We start from the raw sequence: 17,854 nt of genomic DNA on the forward strand, positions 1-17,854 counted from the left end.
CCATCTCTCCAGACAACCCTTATAGGGCCTTGTCAGCTCGCCGCAACAGTGAGAGAGTGAAAGATGTCTAACATGTCGGCCAATACTACCGCGCAGGGAATACGAGAAACACAGAAGCTCCGGTTTAGTTCTATTTTACCATCTGATCGACGCCAATGCCAATCAATAACGTAGGGTAATAATCTGATCCACTCCTGTTCTGCCATACATGTTGATCAAGAATCGGCTCTGTCTTAACCAGGCCCAGCAAGAGGAAGAAGAAGGTTGTGTGCATAGAAAAGAGATGAACACCAATCCGCTCATGAGAGAAGGAAAAGAAAAAGATTTGGACACCCACAAATCGGGAATGAAGGGGAAAAAAGGAAATCCACATCGCACAGACGCTCTATTATGTACGGTACCTTTGCAGACTCCGCCAATTACACTTATCAGTCATCCTTCGCTCGTTCGCCATATGCGTTCGACCCAGATCCAAGGCCTGTCGCGCGAGACCTGCTCGTCGCGGACGCAGAGGCTCCTGCAACCCGATATGAAGAGGAAGTAGAGCTTGTGCCTTGTGTTTCCCGTCGGGAGGAACCTCTTAGGACACTGGGCGACCGCCGACCTTCAGAAGTATCATCCAGCTCGATCAAATCGCCTATTCCCCACAGACCACGGCCACGGCTGGTGGCCTGTTGATTTGGGGACCCTTGTTGAAGCTCGCTGATTCCGGCTTTCGTGCGGGTTGCGACCTTGCGGATCCATCCTTCGACGGCTCCACCAATATTCTCTAGACCTGTTGACGCGTTGGACGCCGCTGTGGACTCGGATCCAAAGGACGACCTGCGAAGATTCTCTGGTACAGGAGGGGGAACCAGATTGGGCATGTGCTGTGAGAAGAATTTGCTCAGGCCGTCTAAGGCAGGTCCGGGTGCAGTGGAAGTTCGATCAAGAGTGCCCACGCCAGTACCAGTCAGATGGAGGGCTGCTGCGCTGCCGGCGATGCTGGGGACGGATGGACTTCGGCTGGCCTGCACGAGGCCTAGCCCGCGGAAGAACCCCATCTGTCGGGGTGATTTGCGGTGAACTGACTGGTGATGAAGTCCTGGTTGGATCTCGAGAAGAGTCATCATAAGGAGGCTCTGCATCGCTATAGGACACGGATTTTCGACGTGTGCGCGGGAAAAAGCCTAATGCCCTGCGAGGGACTCGGCCAATCTGGACTGGGGAGGGAAATCCGTCGATATTTACCCAAGACTCATGTTTCCAGATCTGATTGCTGTCGGTGTCGGCAGTCACAAGACTTTTCTGACTCGAGAGCGAGCCATTTGTGGAGGGTGGAGCCGGTGTGATAGAGCTGCCACTCGCATCTTCAGAGTCCAGTGTCAGAAGATCTACTTCTGCAGGTGGTATTGGCCTGCCTTTCACGCTGCATGCATCGACTGGCAGGAGCACCGTCTTCCTGCTCTGGATATTATCATTGGGCCAGAAGCCGTTCGCCTTTCGGAAAATCGCGGGTTGGCATCCATATTTAATCGTCACCCCCGTGATGCTGTCCGTTACCTGGACAGGATGAATGTATGCGAGGGCATCCTCGTCTTGCTCCGGATCGAGTGGCTGATCGTAATAATCCCCAGAGTCGCGTCGCTTATGGCGAAAAGCGCCGCTCATTATAGGGTCAGAGTCTGCAAGAAGGAGCGCCTCTCGTTTCTTCGCCTGAACCAAGGCTTGACGCTCCTCCTTGGTTCCAGTTCCGATTTCTGTATTGTCCGGCGCCGATGGACCCCATGTTGCCGGAGTGGACCGTGGGATACTTCGAATATATACGTCTGATCGCGACGGCTTCCTCCGCGCATGTCCCTTTGCCGCATTATTTGCTGTGTTCCGCCCAGTGTCGCTACCAAGCACCGATGACGCCAGGCTCTGAAGAGAGGACCATGACGAGTCTAGAAAGTCTGCAGCCCCGCGTGAAGAAGAAGCCTTTGATGACCCATTCCAACTGAGGGAGGATGCTTCGCTGCGGCCGCGACTACTCGGTTGCGTGACGCGGGAGGGGTGTTTCATGGGCAGCGGCGAGGTTCCACGGGACGATAGCGGCGAGGGGGTAGCACCACGAGATCGTGTAGTTCCAACATCGGCCGAGAGGGTTGTAGAAAGACCCGACATAAATGGCTGGGCATCCTGGTAGGAATAGTTGCTGTTCTTGGTGCCGGCATCGTCGTCTTCTTCGTCGATAAAGGAGACGAGTCGGCGAGGGCGCGATCGGACCGCGGAGGTGGAGGTGGTGCCCGCGCTGACGTTGTTGGAGCTCAGGGAAGCATTGACGAAGCTATTTTGGGAACTCATTCCTGTCAGTACGGTCTTGTGGAAGTTTTCTTCCAAAGACACAAGTCAAAGGCTCCCTTCGGAGTTGTGGGTGTTGCCAAGGCACTGATTGCCATCAGTGGTCTGCTAGGAGAGACCCATTCGTCATCCACCGGCCGAGTCGCATTCGTGGCCTCAGCGCTGAGACGAGACAAGGCAGATCATGAAACTGAGTCCACAATCGCCTGGACTTGGTATAAAATAGAATGCGTTTTCCGTGAAGAAAGTGGGGGGTTAAGACCGCGGAGTAAATGCGATTGCTCAATGATGCGATAGGAGGCAGTAGTGGAAAGCGTGGAGGTAGTAGGTGACGATAACGACCCACTAGGAAAGACGGCGGCGGGCACCAACTCAACGAATACGGGGAAGACGGGGAGAGACCCAGAAGGCAGCAATCACAACCTGAGGGGAGGTAAGGGAGTGAATTTCTGTACAAGAAGGAGAGAGAATGTAGAAATAGACGTCGGTAGGGAGTGGGTGGGTTTTCGGGAGGCGCTGTTGGATGATCGGCAGGTGACTTCGCCGCCCGGCCAAGTAGAAGTACGTCACGTTGCCCGTGGGTTAATATGGGCGGGGCTGTACCAGTACTTGCGAAGGGTCGACGTAGGATATATCAGATAAGCTTGGTATCACATAAGAATAGAAAGCGAAGATGTATATTATAGTGCACTTCGGATTCCAACCAATTGTACAAGAAACCCGTCGGCCAAATTCTATGAACAAACCGAAGCTGGTCCCAGCCAGAACCCGCATAATCCATTGCCATAACAAAGAAGATAAGAGACCAAATGGCCTCGTAAATCTTTCGGAACAAATGATATCCAATATTGCAAAGAGTCCAAAGGCCAATACACTCCAGCGGGGTTCAATAAGACATGAAGAAGAAAGAAATAAGAAGCAAATGGGCATCTAGATCATCCGTCGAAAAAAAAATAGTTCACAATTACTCTGGGGGCTCAGCCATCTCAGAGGGGCGGCCGTCAGTCTCCGAGGCGGCCTCATCCTCGGTGGTCCAATCTCCATCTTCTTTCTCAATGACCTTGCCAGTTGGAGTGGTGGGCATTTGAGCAGGCTGTGGGATTACCCGAACGCCACCAGCACGGGAAAAGAAGTCTTCTGTGCGAAGGCCGCGAACTTCTTGAGGGTCGACAGCTGTTATTTGCAGACCATCAGCCTTCTTCTGTCGGATCAACTCTCGTACGGGGGCCATGGCGGCATCTCGGCAGGCCTCCTTGATATCGCTACCGGACATGCCAGCCATGGATTTGACCAAATAGTGGAGGTCAAAGTTGTCCCGGTCAACCTTGGTATCCTTGAGGATCAGGCTAAGGATTCGGAGTCGTTGCTGTGCAGGAGGGAGCGTGACGGGGAATTTCTTGGGCATACGCCGAAGAATGGCCTCGTCGATATCCTGCATTCGGTTGGTGGCTCCGAGGACAACGATGCGCTGGGGTTCACCCGTCGAATTGGCTGAGGTGAGACCATCCCAGTGGGTCATGAATTCTGCCTTCACCATGCCGCTCGCCTCATGTTCGCCGCTCCTCCGGGTTCCCAAGACTGCATCAATCTCATCGATGAACACAATCGCGGGTTGAAGCTTGCGGGCGAGAGAAAAGACCGCATTGACCAATTTGTTCGAATCGCCGTACCACTTCTCCGTCAATGTCGAGATGTGCAGGTTGATGAAACAAGCGCCACTCTCGGACGCCAATGCCTTTGCGAGCATGGTCTTTCCGCAACCAGGCGGGCCATACAGCAGCACACCAGATGGTGCGGTCAGGAGGGACGATGTCGACGAGTAAAGATGGGGCATGGTCAACGGATAGATCACGGATTCCTTCAACTCTTCGATAATATGGTCGAGACCTCCAATATCTTCAAACGAAACATTGATATCTTCGGGCGCAACCACATCCATCGCGACGGCTTGTTCGTATTGATTGAGCGTCAGCTCGCCTTTTCTTTGGCGGCGACCCTTCTTTGTGCTACCGCCTCGGCTTGTTCCATCATCTGAATCGTCTCCGCCATCAAGTCGGCGTAGAATAGCCGCCGACTTTTGTCGTTGTTCCTCCTTCTTCTGGCTCTCCGGGTCGAAATCGAGGCGCGATAGGAGATAGCGAATGAGGAAGTATGCGGACGCCGACTACCGAACAACAGGTCAGAACCATGAAGACTCCAAACCAGTCTAGACCCTTGAAAACTTACCGTGCCAGCAACCATCACCAGCTCTTGCAGGAAGCTCTGCCATCGGCGGCCGCCTGATGATGCCATGACGACAGTGGTGTGGATACTAAGGGGGTATGAGAGGGGCGAGAACTTGAAGTGCCGAGCCCTCTAGTATAGACTATCCGCAGGCAGTGAAATAAAAGAAGAGGAATGCGATCCCGACTCCGAAAATGTGGAAACAGTCGCAGGCGAGTCCCGAGATCTGGCTCGGGCAATCGGGCAGTTGTGGCGCGGATGATCCCTGTGGCTCGGAATGTCACATGTCACATGTCTACCGGCGGGCGGAGAGGTTGTTGATGGTCGCGGCGCGTCTCAATGGTGCGGATCCGCTCACATCGGATGAATCGCCAATCCTAATTACACCATGCCCAAACGAAAGGCTCCCTCCAAGCTTTCTGGCCTTGTTGGCTCAGATGATGAGGATGTACTGCAATTTACTGAAAACGAGAATGTCCCCTCCAACGAACCTCAGGAGGAGCCTCCTGCGAAGAAACGTCGAGGCCGACCGCGTACATCGGCGGACGACGTGACTGCGACCAAAGCCTCCGCACCGACAAGAGGGCGTGCAGCCGCTCAAGCAGCACAAGAAGAAGAGGCACCAGCACCCAAAAAAGCGTCTACCCGGCGTGGGCAACCCCGCGCAAGCAATCGCACATCAGAGCCCATGGACGAAGAACCCAACGAACAGGAAAATGAGGATCCTTTGGCCTCCAAGGAAGCAGCAACTTCAAAGAACACGAGAACAGGCAGGGCTACAACGACAGTAACCCGTGGACGAGGCAAAGTTCGTGCAAGTATCGCCAGGCCGGTACAAACAGACGGAGAGTTCGAGTACACACCAACCCGCGCCGTCCCACAACAAAGGATATCCGAAGTGAGCGAGACGCAACAGACCGATGGACCGGCCGATGAAGTCGTAGACGAGTCCGTCTTCGGCAATGACCAGCAATCTGCTCCCTACATGCCATCGTCAGTGGTGAAAAATGCTAGGGCGCGACTAGCCATATTGAAGAACAATCGCGACCTCTCCCCTAGTAAGCGCAAGTCTGGCGTGGCTATTGATCAAAGCGGAGATCCGGATTTACGACGTAAGATTGGTGAAATTACCAAGAAACACGATGCTTTAGAGTCCAAATATCGGAATCTCCGTGAGATCGGGGTCGTAGAGGCCAACACGAACATGGAGAAGCTACGTAAGCAATGCGATAGTATCACCACAGGTATGTTCTCGCCGTTGCAGCCGTACTCGAGAGGGGGACCATGCTTACTGATCAATTTCGTACAGCATCCAACGAACTTATTGCTTCGCTCAGGTCAGAGCTGGAAGCGCAACGAACCTTGGGCTCACAGAGTCGCAATCTGCAGAAGCAATTGAAGGAGCGAGACGCCGAAATGGCCAAGCTCAAGACCCAAGCAGACGAGGCGCGCTCTCAGCTCGCCTCCTCACAATCCGAGATCAAGGCTCTACAAACGAAACTGGCTGCCGCACGAAACACCGCTGCTAGCCTAGAGGCAAACAAGGTTCCCGGAAGTGCCATCAAGGGCGGCGCAGCTAACCGGGCAACTGCAGCTGCTACTGCCGAGGCAGCGCAGGTCGCCCATCTTGCGCAACTGAAGGAGGATCTCTATACTGATTTCACTGGGTTAATCATCCGTGATGTCAAGGACCGCGAGACGGATCATCTCTACGACTGTATCCAGACTGGTGTCAATGGAAGTAAGTATCTCAAGTTCCTCAAAACCAAATGCTCAAATCGTTCATGTCTAACTAATTTGTAGCTCTTCACTTTAAATTGGCAATTCCCAAGGTGGCCAGCTCTGAGTATGAGCAGGCTGAATTCCAGTATCTGCCCCTGTTGGATGCCAGCCGTGATCGGGAGCTTGTCAATATCTTGCCAGACTTCTTGACGGTCGATATTACATTCAGACGTGACCAGGCATCCAAGTTCCATACACGGGTGATTGACGCCCTTACTAAGCGGCGGACTAGCACATCATAACCTAATGGAGTTGAGATGGCACTTGGAGGCTATATAGGCAATCTATTGTGGATATCTTTGTGGGAACATACATAGCTTTCCTGTGTAGTTCTGGTTCAGTAGATAGTATATAGCACGGAGTGTGGTATTCCCAGAGCGGGTGGATCAACTACTTCAGGGTATACAACATGACTTTGACTCGACTTAACTAGAGCAAACAGCCGGCAGTCAATTTTAAGAATTTTGATTCCATGTAATTTCCGCACTCCTTTATTCTCATCTATTAAACTGTCTACTGCGTTATAGTCGACCCCATATATCGAGTACCAGAACGGTATACAATAGCTGGCAAGTGGGTCATGTTTATGGTTCTGCCGTGCGCGATTCGAAGCCGGTGATTGGCCCCTCACCGCCCCCCGTCCGCAAGTTCCCCGATACGTTTCACCCAAAGTGGTGTTGTCTGTTGTCAAGTTGTTGGTGATGTCGACCTCCTTTTAATTGTCTTCTTTACCTTCGTTTACCTTCTCAGCAGGGGTCCGTTGGCATTCATTCCCTGGTTCCCATCTTGTTTCAAATTGGGCCTGCTGTGAGAAGATAGGATCATGGCGCGTCTCGGCCGCGTTGGGTTCCTCGCCCTCGCGGTGGTCTTCCACCTGATCTATACATATTCGATCTTCGATATCTACTTTGTGAGCCCAATTGTGAGTGGTATGCGCTCATTTGGCGTCGACCGCCCAGTTGGAACCAATGCTCCCGCGCAACGACTCGTCCTCTTTGTCGCCGATGGCCTCCGCGCCGACAAGGCCTTTCAAGCATTCCCCGATCCGTCCCCCGATGCTCTCGCCGAGCCATCCGATGATTTGATTCGATTGGCACCATTCATTCGCTCTAAAGTTCTTACGCATGGAACCTTCGGTGTCTCTCATACCCGTGTCCCCACCGAATCGCGACCCGGTCATGTTGCCCTCATTGCGGGCTTGTACGAGGACGTCTCGGCAGTTACAACGGGTTGGAAGTTAAATCCCGTTGATTTCGACAGTGTCTTTAATCGCAGTCGGCATACATGGAGTTGGGGTAGCCCGGATATTCTGCCAATGTTCAAGGAAGGAGCGGAGCCCGGCCGTGTTGATGCGGAGATGTATGCGGAGGAAGCTGAGGATTTCAGTCAGGACGCTACTCATCTGGATACTTGGGTGTTTTCGAAAGTTCACGAGCTATTCGAGTCTGCAAAGACCGATCCGGAGCTTGACCGAAAACTGCGCGAGGACAAACTGGTGTTCTTCCTTCACCTGTTGGGACTAGATACCACCGGTCATGCGTTCAGGCCTTACTCCAAGGAATACCTCAATAACATTAAGATTGTGGACAGGGGTATTCAATCGGTCACCAAGCTGGTCGAGGATTTCTACGGCGATGATCAGACCGCATTCGTTTTCACTGCGGATCATGGCATGAATGACATGGGCAGCCACGGAGACGGTCATCCAGATAACACACGCACTCCCTTGGTTGTGTGGGGTTCTGGCGTTGCTAAACCCCAAATTACTATGAATGGAATTGCCCCCGGCCACGAGGACGGCTTCTCGTCGGATTGGGGATTTGACCAGATCCAGCGACATGACGTTGCACAGGCCGATGTCGCGGCTCTTATGGCTTACCTGGTTGGCGTCGACTATCCCGTCAACTCGGTGGGTCAGCTGCCATTGGATTATATTGATGCCACTCCAAAGGAGAAGGCACAGGCCGCGCTTGCAAACACCCGGGCCGTGCTGGAAATGTATCGAGTCAAGGAAGAGCAGAAGCGAAACGCGGTGCTCCGCTACGTGCCATTTGAACCCCTCTCTGGCGATGGGGAAACTTCAATTGAAGGCCGCTTTGCAAACCTGGAGACCCTGATCTCTAACGGGGCTTATGAGGATTCCATTGCCCTATCTTCAGAGTTGCTGGTGCTCGGTCTCGAGGGTCTGCGCTACCTGCAAACATACGACTGGCTGTTCCTGCGGACAATTGTCTCTCTGGGCTACTTGGGCTGGATTGCTTATGCGTTGACCACAGTCATCGATTTGCATGTATTGCACGGAACGACCGACTCTCACCGGACGACTGCGAGCATCTCATTCTTTTCATCAATCTTGGTGGCCCTATTCTCCATTTTCCTGTACCAGGGCTCATCGTGGCGGTATTACTTCTACGCTTTCTTCCCAGTCTACTTCTGGGAGGAAGTCTTTGCTCGCCGCAAGGCATTGGCTGCTGGCCGTCAGATTATTCTCGGCCATGTTCACTCATTTTCTGGATACCTTTCCTTTGGACTGCAAACGCTAGCTTTCCTTGGTGTACTCGAGGCACTGGTATGTCTGAATTATATCATTCACTAATTGAATATGACTGACTCTCCTTGCAGGTCCAATCTTACTTCCACCGTGAAATCTTCACCGTCGGGTTTGCCTTGGGCGCCCTCTGGCCTGTGGTTTATGGCTTTAGGTTCATTCGTAACCATGCTTTCCTCACCGCAACATGGGCTCTTGGGTGTTCTCTAATGAGTACTTTCACTCTTCTTCCCGTCCTGAAAGTGGAGAACCTTGATACTATGTGAGTTTGCTTCTATCTTTTGCCAACAGACTTGACCAGCTCTAATTCTGCTACAGCACCTACGGTGGTCTCATTATGTTCTTCACCGGCATTCTGTACCTCCTATTCGAGGATGCCATCCTTGAACACGGCGGCAGTGTCGCAAAGGGCTCCAAATCTACCACAGTCGGATCACGAGTTATCGTGGGGTTGCAGGTACGATCCTTTATCTAAAAGACCTACTGACATGCACTAATTGACATTCTGTCTAGGTCGGCATGGTGCTTCTTGCATTGATTGTGACTCGCTCCAGTGTGACATCACTCCAAGCACGTGAGGGCTTGCCCATTGGCAACCAAGCGGTGGGCTGGTTTGTACTTGGTAGGTATTTTCCGACTTTCCTTGTTGTCTTGCATAACTAATTATGGTTAGTGGCCTCGCTCTCTTTACCCTTCTTCCACCGATTCTACCCAAACAACAACTATCTCCACCGCCTTATGGTCATCTTCCTGACCTTCTCGCCAACATTCATCATTCTCACGATCTCGTGGGAAGGGCTATTCTACTTCGTGTTCTGCATGACCCTTGTAACATGGGTCCGTCTTGAACACGCTATCTACGTCCATACTGCAGGTTCAAAGACTGTCCAGTCGCAAGAGCCAGCTACGAATGGTTCATCAACTGAATCAAAACCTGCCCCTACCAGCACTACCACCGTCGATGGACAGACATATAGCTACCGTGCTCTCACCCTCTCTGATACCCGTGTCGCGCTGTTCTTCTTCTTCCTACTTCAATCAGGATTCTTCAGCACTGGAAATGTCGCCTCCATTTCCACCTTTTCTCTCGATAGTGTTCGCCGTCTCATCCCCATCTTCGACCCCTTCGCCCAAGGTGCCCTCTTGATCTTGCAAATCCTTATCCCCTTCGCCATCATCAGCGCCAACTTGGGTATTCTCAACCGTCGCCTCGAAGTTGCGCCCAGTGCTCTGTTCATGGTCGTCATGTCCATCTCGGACGTGATGACCCTGAACTTCTTCTACATGGTGCGCGATGAGGGCTCCTGGCTGGACATTGGTATGACTATCAGCCACTTCTGCATTGCTAGTGCCCTCTGCACTTTCGTTGCTGGACTAGAGTTCCTCAGCGAGCAGTTCGTCAGTGGTGTTGACTTTGGTGGTACTGCTCAAGCCCTCGGGTCTGCTGTTGTACAGGCTGTGAGCGAGTCTGCCGAGTGTGGCCATGAGTCGACGACTTCGAAAAGTCGTAGCCGAGACAAGGGCAGCAAGGCCCAGCAATGAGTGATGGATATTGATTTCGTGTACTTTTAACTCCGGCTATTTTCGCCTAATACTGTTAATATAGACTTCTTGATGGGCTTGTTCCAATTACTGCCTCTTGGGACATGAATATATCAGGTCCAATTTTGCTCATGAAGCATCATGTCTATAGTTGTAGCCCTGGAGGTTGGCATTTCCGTTGGAAATAATAATTTTCTGCAATTTAGATTAAACGGTAACCCTGTTTGCTTACAGGCGACCCATACATGTACCCCTTTATTCACGGTGACTCAATAGGATTGCTTGGACTACATTCAAGTATGCGATCATGTGACCCTATACATCCACAAAGAGACTAGCGAATGACGAAATCGCCGCGCGCTACGATTCGCCAATCAACGGACCGCCAGAGCGGAGTCATAGCAATTGGACTGTCCGGGGGAAAAGAAAGACCTACTTCGAACATTTTCCCGACTCATTCCTCCTTTGCTTTCCCCCATTTCTCTCATCCATTGATCTAGGGAGACTACATTTTCTCCTTTTTTACTCATTGTCCGACCTCTTTCACATACGCATCCACCTGCATTCCCCCCCCCCCTCTCTCTATTCATATCTCTCTCTGCCCCGCTATAGCGATGTCGGCGTCAGGATCCGGAGCACCCAGCGGTGCCTCGGGGTCGGCGAGCTCCACGAAGAAGCCTTTCCCTCATGTTGATCTGCAGGGCAATGACCTGCCCCCTTCGCCCGCTCCCTCCAGCCCGCACGCCGGTCGTCGGTATAACATTGCCACCGAGTTGGTCTTCACTGAGGGCAGTGACCAGTACAATGCTAGCAGTGTGCCAATCTATCAGGTAAGGGAGCAATGCTATCACCAGATGAATTGGATGGCCTCGATTGGAAATGAATTCAAGTACTGACATCTTGTCTTCACACAGAGTGCTACCTTTAAGCAGACCTCCGGCAGCGGTGGTGGAGAATATGACTACACTCGGTCCGGCAACCCTACTCGCACTCACCTCGAGCGACACCTGGCCAAGATCATGTCCGCACAGCGTGCGCTCGTCGTATCATCGGGTATGGCTGCATTGGATGTGATTAGTCGTCTCCTCCGTCCTGGCGACGAGGTCGTGACCGGAGACGATCTCTACGGCGGTTCTCACCGACTGCTCAAGTACCTCTCCACCAACGGCGGCATCGTCGTGCACCACGTCGACACCACCAACCCCGCGAAGGTCTTGGAAGTGCTGAACTCGAAGACGGCCATGGTCCTGCTCGAGACCCCCACAAACCCTCTCATCAAGATCGTCGACATCGGTCAGATCGCTACGGCCGCCCACGAAGCCAACCCTAACTGCTTGGTTTCCGTCGACAACACTATGATGTCTCCTCTTCTGTTGAACCCCCTCGACTTGGGCGCGGATATTGTTTACGAGAGTGGCACCAAGTACCTGTCTGGTCACCACGACCTGATGGCCGGTGTCATCGCTGTGAACGATCTTGCGCTCGGCGAGCGCCTCTACTTCCCCATTAACGCATCGGGCTGTGGCTTGTCGCCATTCGACTCGTGGCTGCTGATGCGCGGTGTGAAGACCCTAAAGGTCCGCATGGACCAGCAGCAGAGCAACGCACAGCGGATCGCCGAGTTCCTTGAGTCGCACGGCTTCAAGGTGCGGTACCCGGGTTTGCGGTCGCACCCTCAGTACGAGCTGCATAACTCGATGGCGCGGGGCGCTGGTGCCGTGCTCTCTTTCGAGACGGGCGATGTCAACGTCAGCGAGCGTATTGTTGAGAGTGCTAAGATTTGGGCTATTAGTGTCAGCTTTGGCTGTGTGAACAGTCTGATCAGTATGCCCTGCCGTATGAGCCATGCCAGCATTGACGCGAAGACGCGGGCGGAACGCGCGATGCCGGAGGACTTGATCCGTCTGTGTGTGGGTATTGAGGATGTTGATGATTTGATTGAGGATCTGCAGCGAGCAGTAAGTGACTCCCTTGGTTTTATGTCGTGGATAGCACCACAAAATTGAGAAACATCTCCGGCTAACATCAATCTCTCATAGCTTGTGGAAGCGGGCGCTGTCAATGTCACATTGGATGGCTTCCAGGCGGCTCAAGTCGAGTCCTCGTAGGGGGGTTTTTTTTATTTGGATTGGGATCTGGAATCATATCATTGTGTATACGGGCGTTTTTCTGGGGTTAATAAAATATCATGAGCATACTCTTTACCATTTCTTTTCCATTGATGAGCGTTTATCCGACCAACCAGAGAATCGGGCCCGGCACGGGGCCGGCATCGGAGAGCCGCGCCGGCCCATTCTCGTCCGCTACATTTGCATCTGCCCCGGCTTTAAAGATTACATCGCGAGTCTTTGTAATTGACCCTCTTTCATTCGGCTTTGTACTAGATTTCTTTTCTTTTCTTTTCTCCTGCGTTTGTACATTGCTGTCCCATTTTCATGCACCACGCCTCGGTATCTTCGCCTCTCTCCGATCCCGCATTCTCCGTATGAGTATGACTCGCGATGCCATCGCGCAGGATGCTTCTTTCGCCATGGCCACGGTCTCAGAACGCCCTGTCGCGCGCCCAACACCACCTGCACCATCCCCAAAGGTAGTTCCAGCTCCCGCGGTAGCGCCCACATGGAATACTCGGGATCTGGGCTTGCGACTCGGCGTCGATGTCGTGAGTGCAGCTTCGGCTGGCGCGCTGACATGTCCGCTTATTACGATTATTGATCGGTGAGATTTTTTCTGATATAGCGCAAAAAAAGCATACCAGAGTCGAGATTCTAACAATATTCTTCACGCATACAGTGCCATTATTGAAAAAGCATCCAAAGGCTTCCCCATCCGCCAAACAATCACCAACTGTCTCAAGTCCATGATCGCAAAACCAACCGGCTTTTTCTTCAGCACACCCTTCCTCCTCATTTACACACTGTACACCTCCACATATCTCACCGCAAATGCAATCGACACTGTTACATCCACTCTCCGCAATCAATCCTATTCCACCGTGACTCCAGGCCCGGCCAAATTCATCTCCACGACAGCCGTCAATATGGCCATCTGCGTATACAAGGATGCGCGCTTCGCAAAGATCTTCGGTGCTTCACCTCCTCCAACACAATCCTCACCACAACCAAAAGCGCATTCTACCCCGTCGATCTCACGCACCTCGCTTCGCCCGCCGATGCCCTTACAACCGATTGCCGCGCCTACAATCCCCAAAGTCTCATATTCACTCTTCTGTCTCCGCGATAGCGTCACAATCTTCGCCTCCTTCAACGTTCCCGCACTCATCGCACCTTCAATACCCGACTTTATTGCGTCTACACCTAGTATGAAGGCTGCTACGGCGCAATTCGCTTGCCCGGCCCTTATGCAATTCTTCAGCACGCCGATGCACCTGCTCGGTCTGGATTTGTACAACAGACAGCCTCCCGGCGGTCTGCCATGGACGGATCGTGTGGCTCGTATCCGCAGAGACTACATTTCCAGCAGTTTTGCGCGCATGGGTAAGATTGTGCCTGCGTATGGTGTTGGTGGTGTTGTCAATGTTCGGATGAGAGCTACTCTTATGGAGCGGCTTGAGAAGAAGATCGAATGATGACATGCTGAGAAGCAACGCATTATCGCACATATGACTGAGCTCGGTTTCATGAAGTTGTCGGGGTTTAATGACCTGATGACTGCATGGTTTCTTGTTTCCTTTTGTTTCCGGGTTGTCAAACTCCTCTCCTCTCCACTCTAGACTTGTTACTGGGACTTTGGTTCGGGATTTTTCTTGGAGTTTTGAGATCTTTGGAGTTCGGCCTGGGTCTAATACTTTTGTTTGGGACATCTTGCATTTTTCTCATCATCTGGCCGCGGCGTTTACTGGGTTGTTTCTTTTCATTTCGTTTCTAAGTTACATCATTAGACTGTGTTCATTTCGGGTCAGGTATATTGACTGGGGCTTTAGATCGTCGTTTTCTTGTCTTGCCTGTTAATGAATGGCGATATCAGTATTGATAATCTAGTTCTTCGTTGAATCAACTCTGCGCATTAACCTTGATCACGCAATAGGTATTTCGCTATGTTCCCTACATGGTGCCATTATCAAGCGGCGCCAGTAGAGATAGAATTTAGCTTTAACCAGCACGTTTTGAACTTTCAAGCTAGTCACTTAGCGTGATTTACAATCTAGCGCTGCTCTTTTACGGGCGAGATCGTCGCTCCAAGGCACATCGGGCCGGTATACACCATAAATTCAGGGCTTGAGGGTTATACCTGATCTTATTAAAGATACTTGCCAACTATCAAAAATATTCCCCCCAAGCATCATCTAGGACTTTTCTCCAATCTCTGTTTATCGGATGTTGCATGATTCTAAGGTCCGGGGCTGAGCCCATTTCTCTGCCCAACCGGACCTATTCGGCATGGCGTGTCTCAGTACAGCCTCGACCGGGCTCTCGGAATCTTCAGGTTCTCCGTTCATTGCTGGAAGTATATGAGCCTAATATACCGATTCCGTAGGTAGGACGTGGGGCTTTTCCCTTGTCTGTTTATCTCGGTGCTTGGCTTTAGTCACGACGATCCTGCTCGTTTCATGGTAACGCCCAAGGGTACTCCAGCAGTTTCCAGATAGTCCTAGGATAACCCAGTCGTCCGTATTTGATTAGAAGGGATATCTTTGAACTAATCAATTCATTGAAGAAAAATAAACTCAGAACATGGCTTCTCTTGTAGAACATTGCCCTGCTGTGAAGGAAATCCCACTAAGCGCCACAATTATATCGGCGTATTGCGATCTGCGCCAAGACAGCAACCCTAAAAGGCTATCCTGGAACGGGGTCCACGATCCACCCAAACTCTAGATTAGAAACATTGCTACTTTGTCAGCTTCGTCAGACTCCACAGGTGTGTCAGCGAATATCAAGAGACGGAATCGTGCCGCGCTCATCTCTGGGGTGTTTGTAATGCATGGCAAGGGGAGTGTAGAGTTGCCTATGTGGACGATAGGCAGCAAGGAGTATAAGTATGAGTAGGTCGTGAATTGAATCCCTTTTGTCAAACAATCGTCACTTCAAAAGATTTCTAGTACTATTTCATCATCCCGACATGCAATTCACGACTCTTAGCGTGGTCAATGCCCTGGCATTTATGCCTAGCGTTCTTGCTGCCGCACTCTCTTCTATCCCTATTGACTCAAGAAGCCTGTCCGATATTTACGCAGCTGCACAGAAGGAGAGCGGTGTTCTCTGCGTCGTTCACGGTGGAGATGGTATATTTCTCAATATCCTTACAGATGGTATCGATACTGATATTCAAGCCCCCAGAGAAAAACCAGGCTGACGCGTTATTCAACGCATTCTCTGCAAAATTCCCGAATGTCAAGATGAAACATAGCGTTGATCTCTCCAAGTATCTCGATGGCAGAATCAACCAAGCGTTCCTGCAGAATGAGTTATATGCCGATATGGCTATCCTCCAGACGCAGCATGACTATGATGCCTGGGAAGATAAGGGAGTGCTGTTGCACTACAAGCCCCCATCATTTGACAAGCTGTGGCCCAGCTTGACCAATGCAAATGGCGCCTACCTCCCAATATTTGCAGGTAAAATCTTTACGCATCCAATCCTCAGTTGGTGTCTGAAAAGTTTGAGGCTAACTGGTATCATCGAAATGTAGCCAGCTTCGGCCCATTCATCTTCAATTCCTCAGTAGTCCCAGAAGCAGACATCCCCAAGTCCTACGGAGATATCCTAGACGCAAAATGGAAAGGAAAGATCGTCCTGACCTATCCAAACGATGACGACGCCGTGCTATACCTCTTCAAACTCATCATCCAGCAATACGGCTGGGAATGGCTGGACAAGCTCCTCGAGCAAGACGTCCAATGGGTCCGCGGAACCGATACACCCTCAGCGATAATGCTACGCGATACAGACAAGACAATCTCATTCACCACCTACCCTCCCGCCGAAGGATGGGTCAGTGTTTCACCCCTCTCCGACCGATACATGAGCTGGACACAAACAAGTGCAATCTTCAAGGATACGAAGCTCCCTGAGACTGCGAAACTTCTTCAGGCGTACTTGATCTCGGAAGAGTTCCAGCTTACCAGGGGCGTTCCGTCTGTGCGGAAGGATATTGGAAATAGTACTATTTGGGATTCGGAGACTACGGATTATGTGACTTTCCATCAGTTTATGGAGGATAGGGAAAGTGTTGAGCAGTTAAGGTTTGTGTTTGAGGATAAGATTGGAACTGCGCAGGGATTGAGCCCGCTTATTGATGATATCGTCTAAGATGGCGAGGAATGACATAGAGATTCTGTCGCCCGTTACGCTGTGTATATTAGAAGCCGAACTTTATTCACTGAGATAGGATGTAGAATTTGAATTTTCGGACAAAGAAAGTTGATAGAGTCAAGAATACCGAAGACAATGCAACGCAGTAAACACGAGGAAGGAAACAAGAAGAGATCGTAAACTGTATAGACGGACAGCTTGACACGTCTGACAGGCATGCAAGTGTTCATCCCATAATTGACCAGCCGTACAAGAAATCCAAGAGCGTCTAATGCATATGTACAATAATCGAAACCAGCATTTGCAAGAGATAACTCTAGACGGAACCTGAGCTCTTCATTGCGGTTTCCTCCGGAAGCACGCCATATTGCTTGAAATGCTTCCGAATACGGATGCAAATATAGCTCTGAACGCAATCAATAGCACTAAGAAGTAGTCTATCAACTTCGAGTCTTAAGAAACATTCAACGAGAAAGTCGCTTACCATAGAACCAATGCCAGTAGGATGACAATAACACCCAAAGCCCGACTACTCGTACTGTGCGACGACGAAGTACCCAGAATACTGATGATGAATAGTGCAAACCAGAAAACCGTGTCGATTATGGTGAGAATCTTGTTGGCTTTCGTGCTTCCCCATCGTTTGAAGCGATCCACGTGCCCTGTCACCATTTGGTACGCTAGTGAGACTGCAGATTTGAGGCACTGTTGGAGGATGCGTTAGCTATATCTTCACAAGATGTGGCATTTGATCCAGACCACTATTAAAATTGATCGACATAACTCACCACTGCAATTCCCCATGTATTAGCTCTTGTTGAAGGTGTGCCTTTGTTGGCTACTCGGGCAATGATGAGGATGAATGTAAGAGCTACCAGAGAACATATCGCTATGTCCAGTCGCAGCTTGCTTCTTGGGGTTGCTTGGATTGTGAATCTCATTTTGAATTATGTTTTCTTTTGAGTGATTGAGCGAATTGTTGATCAAAACCATGAGAGATCGATGAGTATTTAAGCATCTATTTAGCTAGTATCTATCTGCCTAGTTAGCACCTGTTGAAGAATCTCTATGTAAAATCCGTATCCTTTTCCTATTATGGTAATCGTCTCATAGGCAACAACTGTAACAATCAACGCCACAACGTGCTACACCCGCTGTTAT

The 17,854-nt window shown here is 51.0% G+C and overlaps 8 protein-coding genes across 8 annotated transcripts; 5 read left to right on the forward strand and 3 right to left on the reverse strand.

The window, feature by feature from the left end:
• Positions 1 to 428: 428 nt before the first annotated feature.
• Positions 429 to 2,325, reverse strand: N7496_000540 (putative LysM domain protein; the record flags this gene model as incomplete). Its single annotated transcript, XM_056693471.1, has 2 exons — positions 429 to 1,010; positions 1,072 to 2,325. The coding sequence occupies 2 exons, from the start codon at positions 2,323 to 2,325 to the stop codon at positions 429 to 431; spliced, it is 1,836 nt and encodes a 611-aa protein (XP_056560200.1).
• Positions 2,326 to 3,286: 961 nt separating this feature from the next.
• On the reverse strand, positions 3,287 to 4,614 carry N7496_000541 (protein-degrading AAA family ATPase MSP1; the record flags this gene model as incomplete). The annotated part of the gene is made up of 2 exons (XM_056693472.1): positions 3,287 to 4,486; positions 4,549 to 4,614. 2 exons carry the CDS (start codon positions 4,612 to 4,614, stop codon positions 3,287 to 3,289), a joined length of 1,266 nt encoding a protein of 421 aa, XP_056560201.1.
• Positions 4,615 to 4,933: 319 nt separating this feature from the next.
• Positions 4,934 to 6,569, forward strand: N7496_000542 (putative chromosome segregation protein (Pcs1); the record flags this gene model as incomplete). Its single annotated transcript, XM_056693473.1, has 3 exons — positions 4,934 to 5,789; positions 5,855 to 6,286; positions 6,349 to 6,569. 3 exons carry the CDS (start codon positions 4,934 to 4,936, stop codon positions 6,567 to 6,569), a joined length of 1,509 nt encoding a protein of 502 aa, XP_056560202.1.
• Positions 6,570 to 7,150: 581 nt separating this feature from the next.
• Positions 7,151 to 10,417, forward strand: N7496_000543 (mannose-ethanolamine phosphotransferase MCD4; the record flags this gene model as incomplete). Its single annotated transcript, XM_056693474.1, has 5 exons — positions 7,151 to 8,896; positions 8,950 to 9,137; positions 9,194 to 9,332; positions 9,389 to 9,497; positions 9,549 to 10,417. The coding sequence occupies 5 exons, from the start codon at positions 7,151 to 7,153 to the stop codon at positions 10,415 to 10,417; spliced, it is 3,051 nt and encodes a 1,016-aa protein (XP_056560203.1).
• A 614-nt stretch (positions 10,418 to 11,031) lies between these two features.
• On the forward strand, positions 11,032 to 12,525 carry N7496_000544 (cystathionine beta-lyase STR3; the record flags this gene model as incomplete). Its single annotated transcript, XM_056693475.1, has 3 exons — positions 11,032 to 11,247; positions 11,332 to 12,375; positions 12,457 to 12,525. The coding sequence occupies 3 exons, from the start codon at positions 11,032 to 11,034 to the stop codon at positions 12,523 to 12,525; spliced, it is 1,329 nt and encodes a 442-aa protein (XP_056560204.1).
• Positions 12,526 to 12,908: 383 nt separating this feature from the next.
• Positions 12,909 to 14,006, forward strand: N7496_000545 (uncharacterized protein; the record flags this gene model as incomplete). Its single annotated transcript, XM_056693476.1, has 2 exons — positions 12,909 to 13,135; positions 13,211 to 14,006. 2 exons carry the CDS (start codon positions 12,909 to 12,911, stop codon positions 14,004 to 14,006), a joined length of 1,023 nt encoding a protein of 340 aa, XP_056560205.1.
• Positions 14,007 to 15,499: 1,493 nt separating this feature from the next.
• On the forward strand, positions 15,500 to 16,690 carry N7496_000546 (ABC transporter substrate-binding protein; the record flags this gene model as incomplete). The annotated part of the gene is made up of 3 exons (XM_056693477.1): positions 15,500 to 15,662; positions 15,718 to 15,996; positions 16,071 to 16,690. The coding sequence occupies 3 exons, from the start codon at positions 15,500 to 15,502 to the stop codon at positions 16,688 to 16,690; spliced, it is 1,062 nt and encodes a 353-aa protein (XP_056560206.1).
• A 319-nt stretch (positions 16,691 to 17,009) lies between these two features.
• On the reverse strand, positions 17,010 to 17,634 carry N7496_000547 (uncharacterized protein; the record flags this gene model as incomplete). Its single annotated transcript, XM_056693478.1, has 3 exons — positions 17,010 to 17,118; positions 17,178 to 17,398; positions 17,482 to 17,634. The coding sequence occupies 3 exons, from the start codon at positions 17,632 to 17,634 to the stop codon at positions 17,010 to 17,012; spliced, it is 483 nt and encodes a 160-aa protein (XP_056560207.1).
• Positions 17,635 to 17,854: the final 220 nt, after the last annotated feature.

The sequence above is a fragment of the Penicillium cataractarum genome, assembly GCF_028827025.1.
Source record: "Penicillium cataractarum strain IBT 29864 chromosome Unknown utg000001l, whole genome shotgun sequence".
NCBI lineage: Eukaryota > Fungi > Ascomycota > Eurotiomycetes > Eurotiales > Aspergillaceae > Penicillium > Penicillium cataractarum.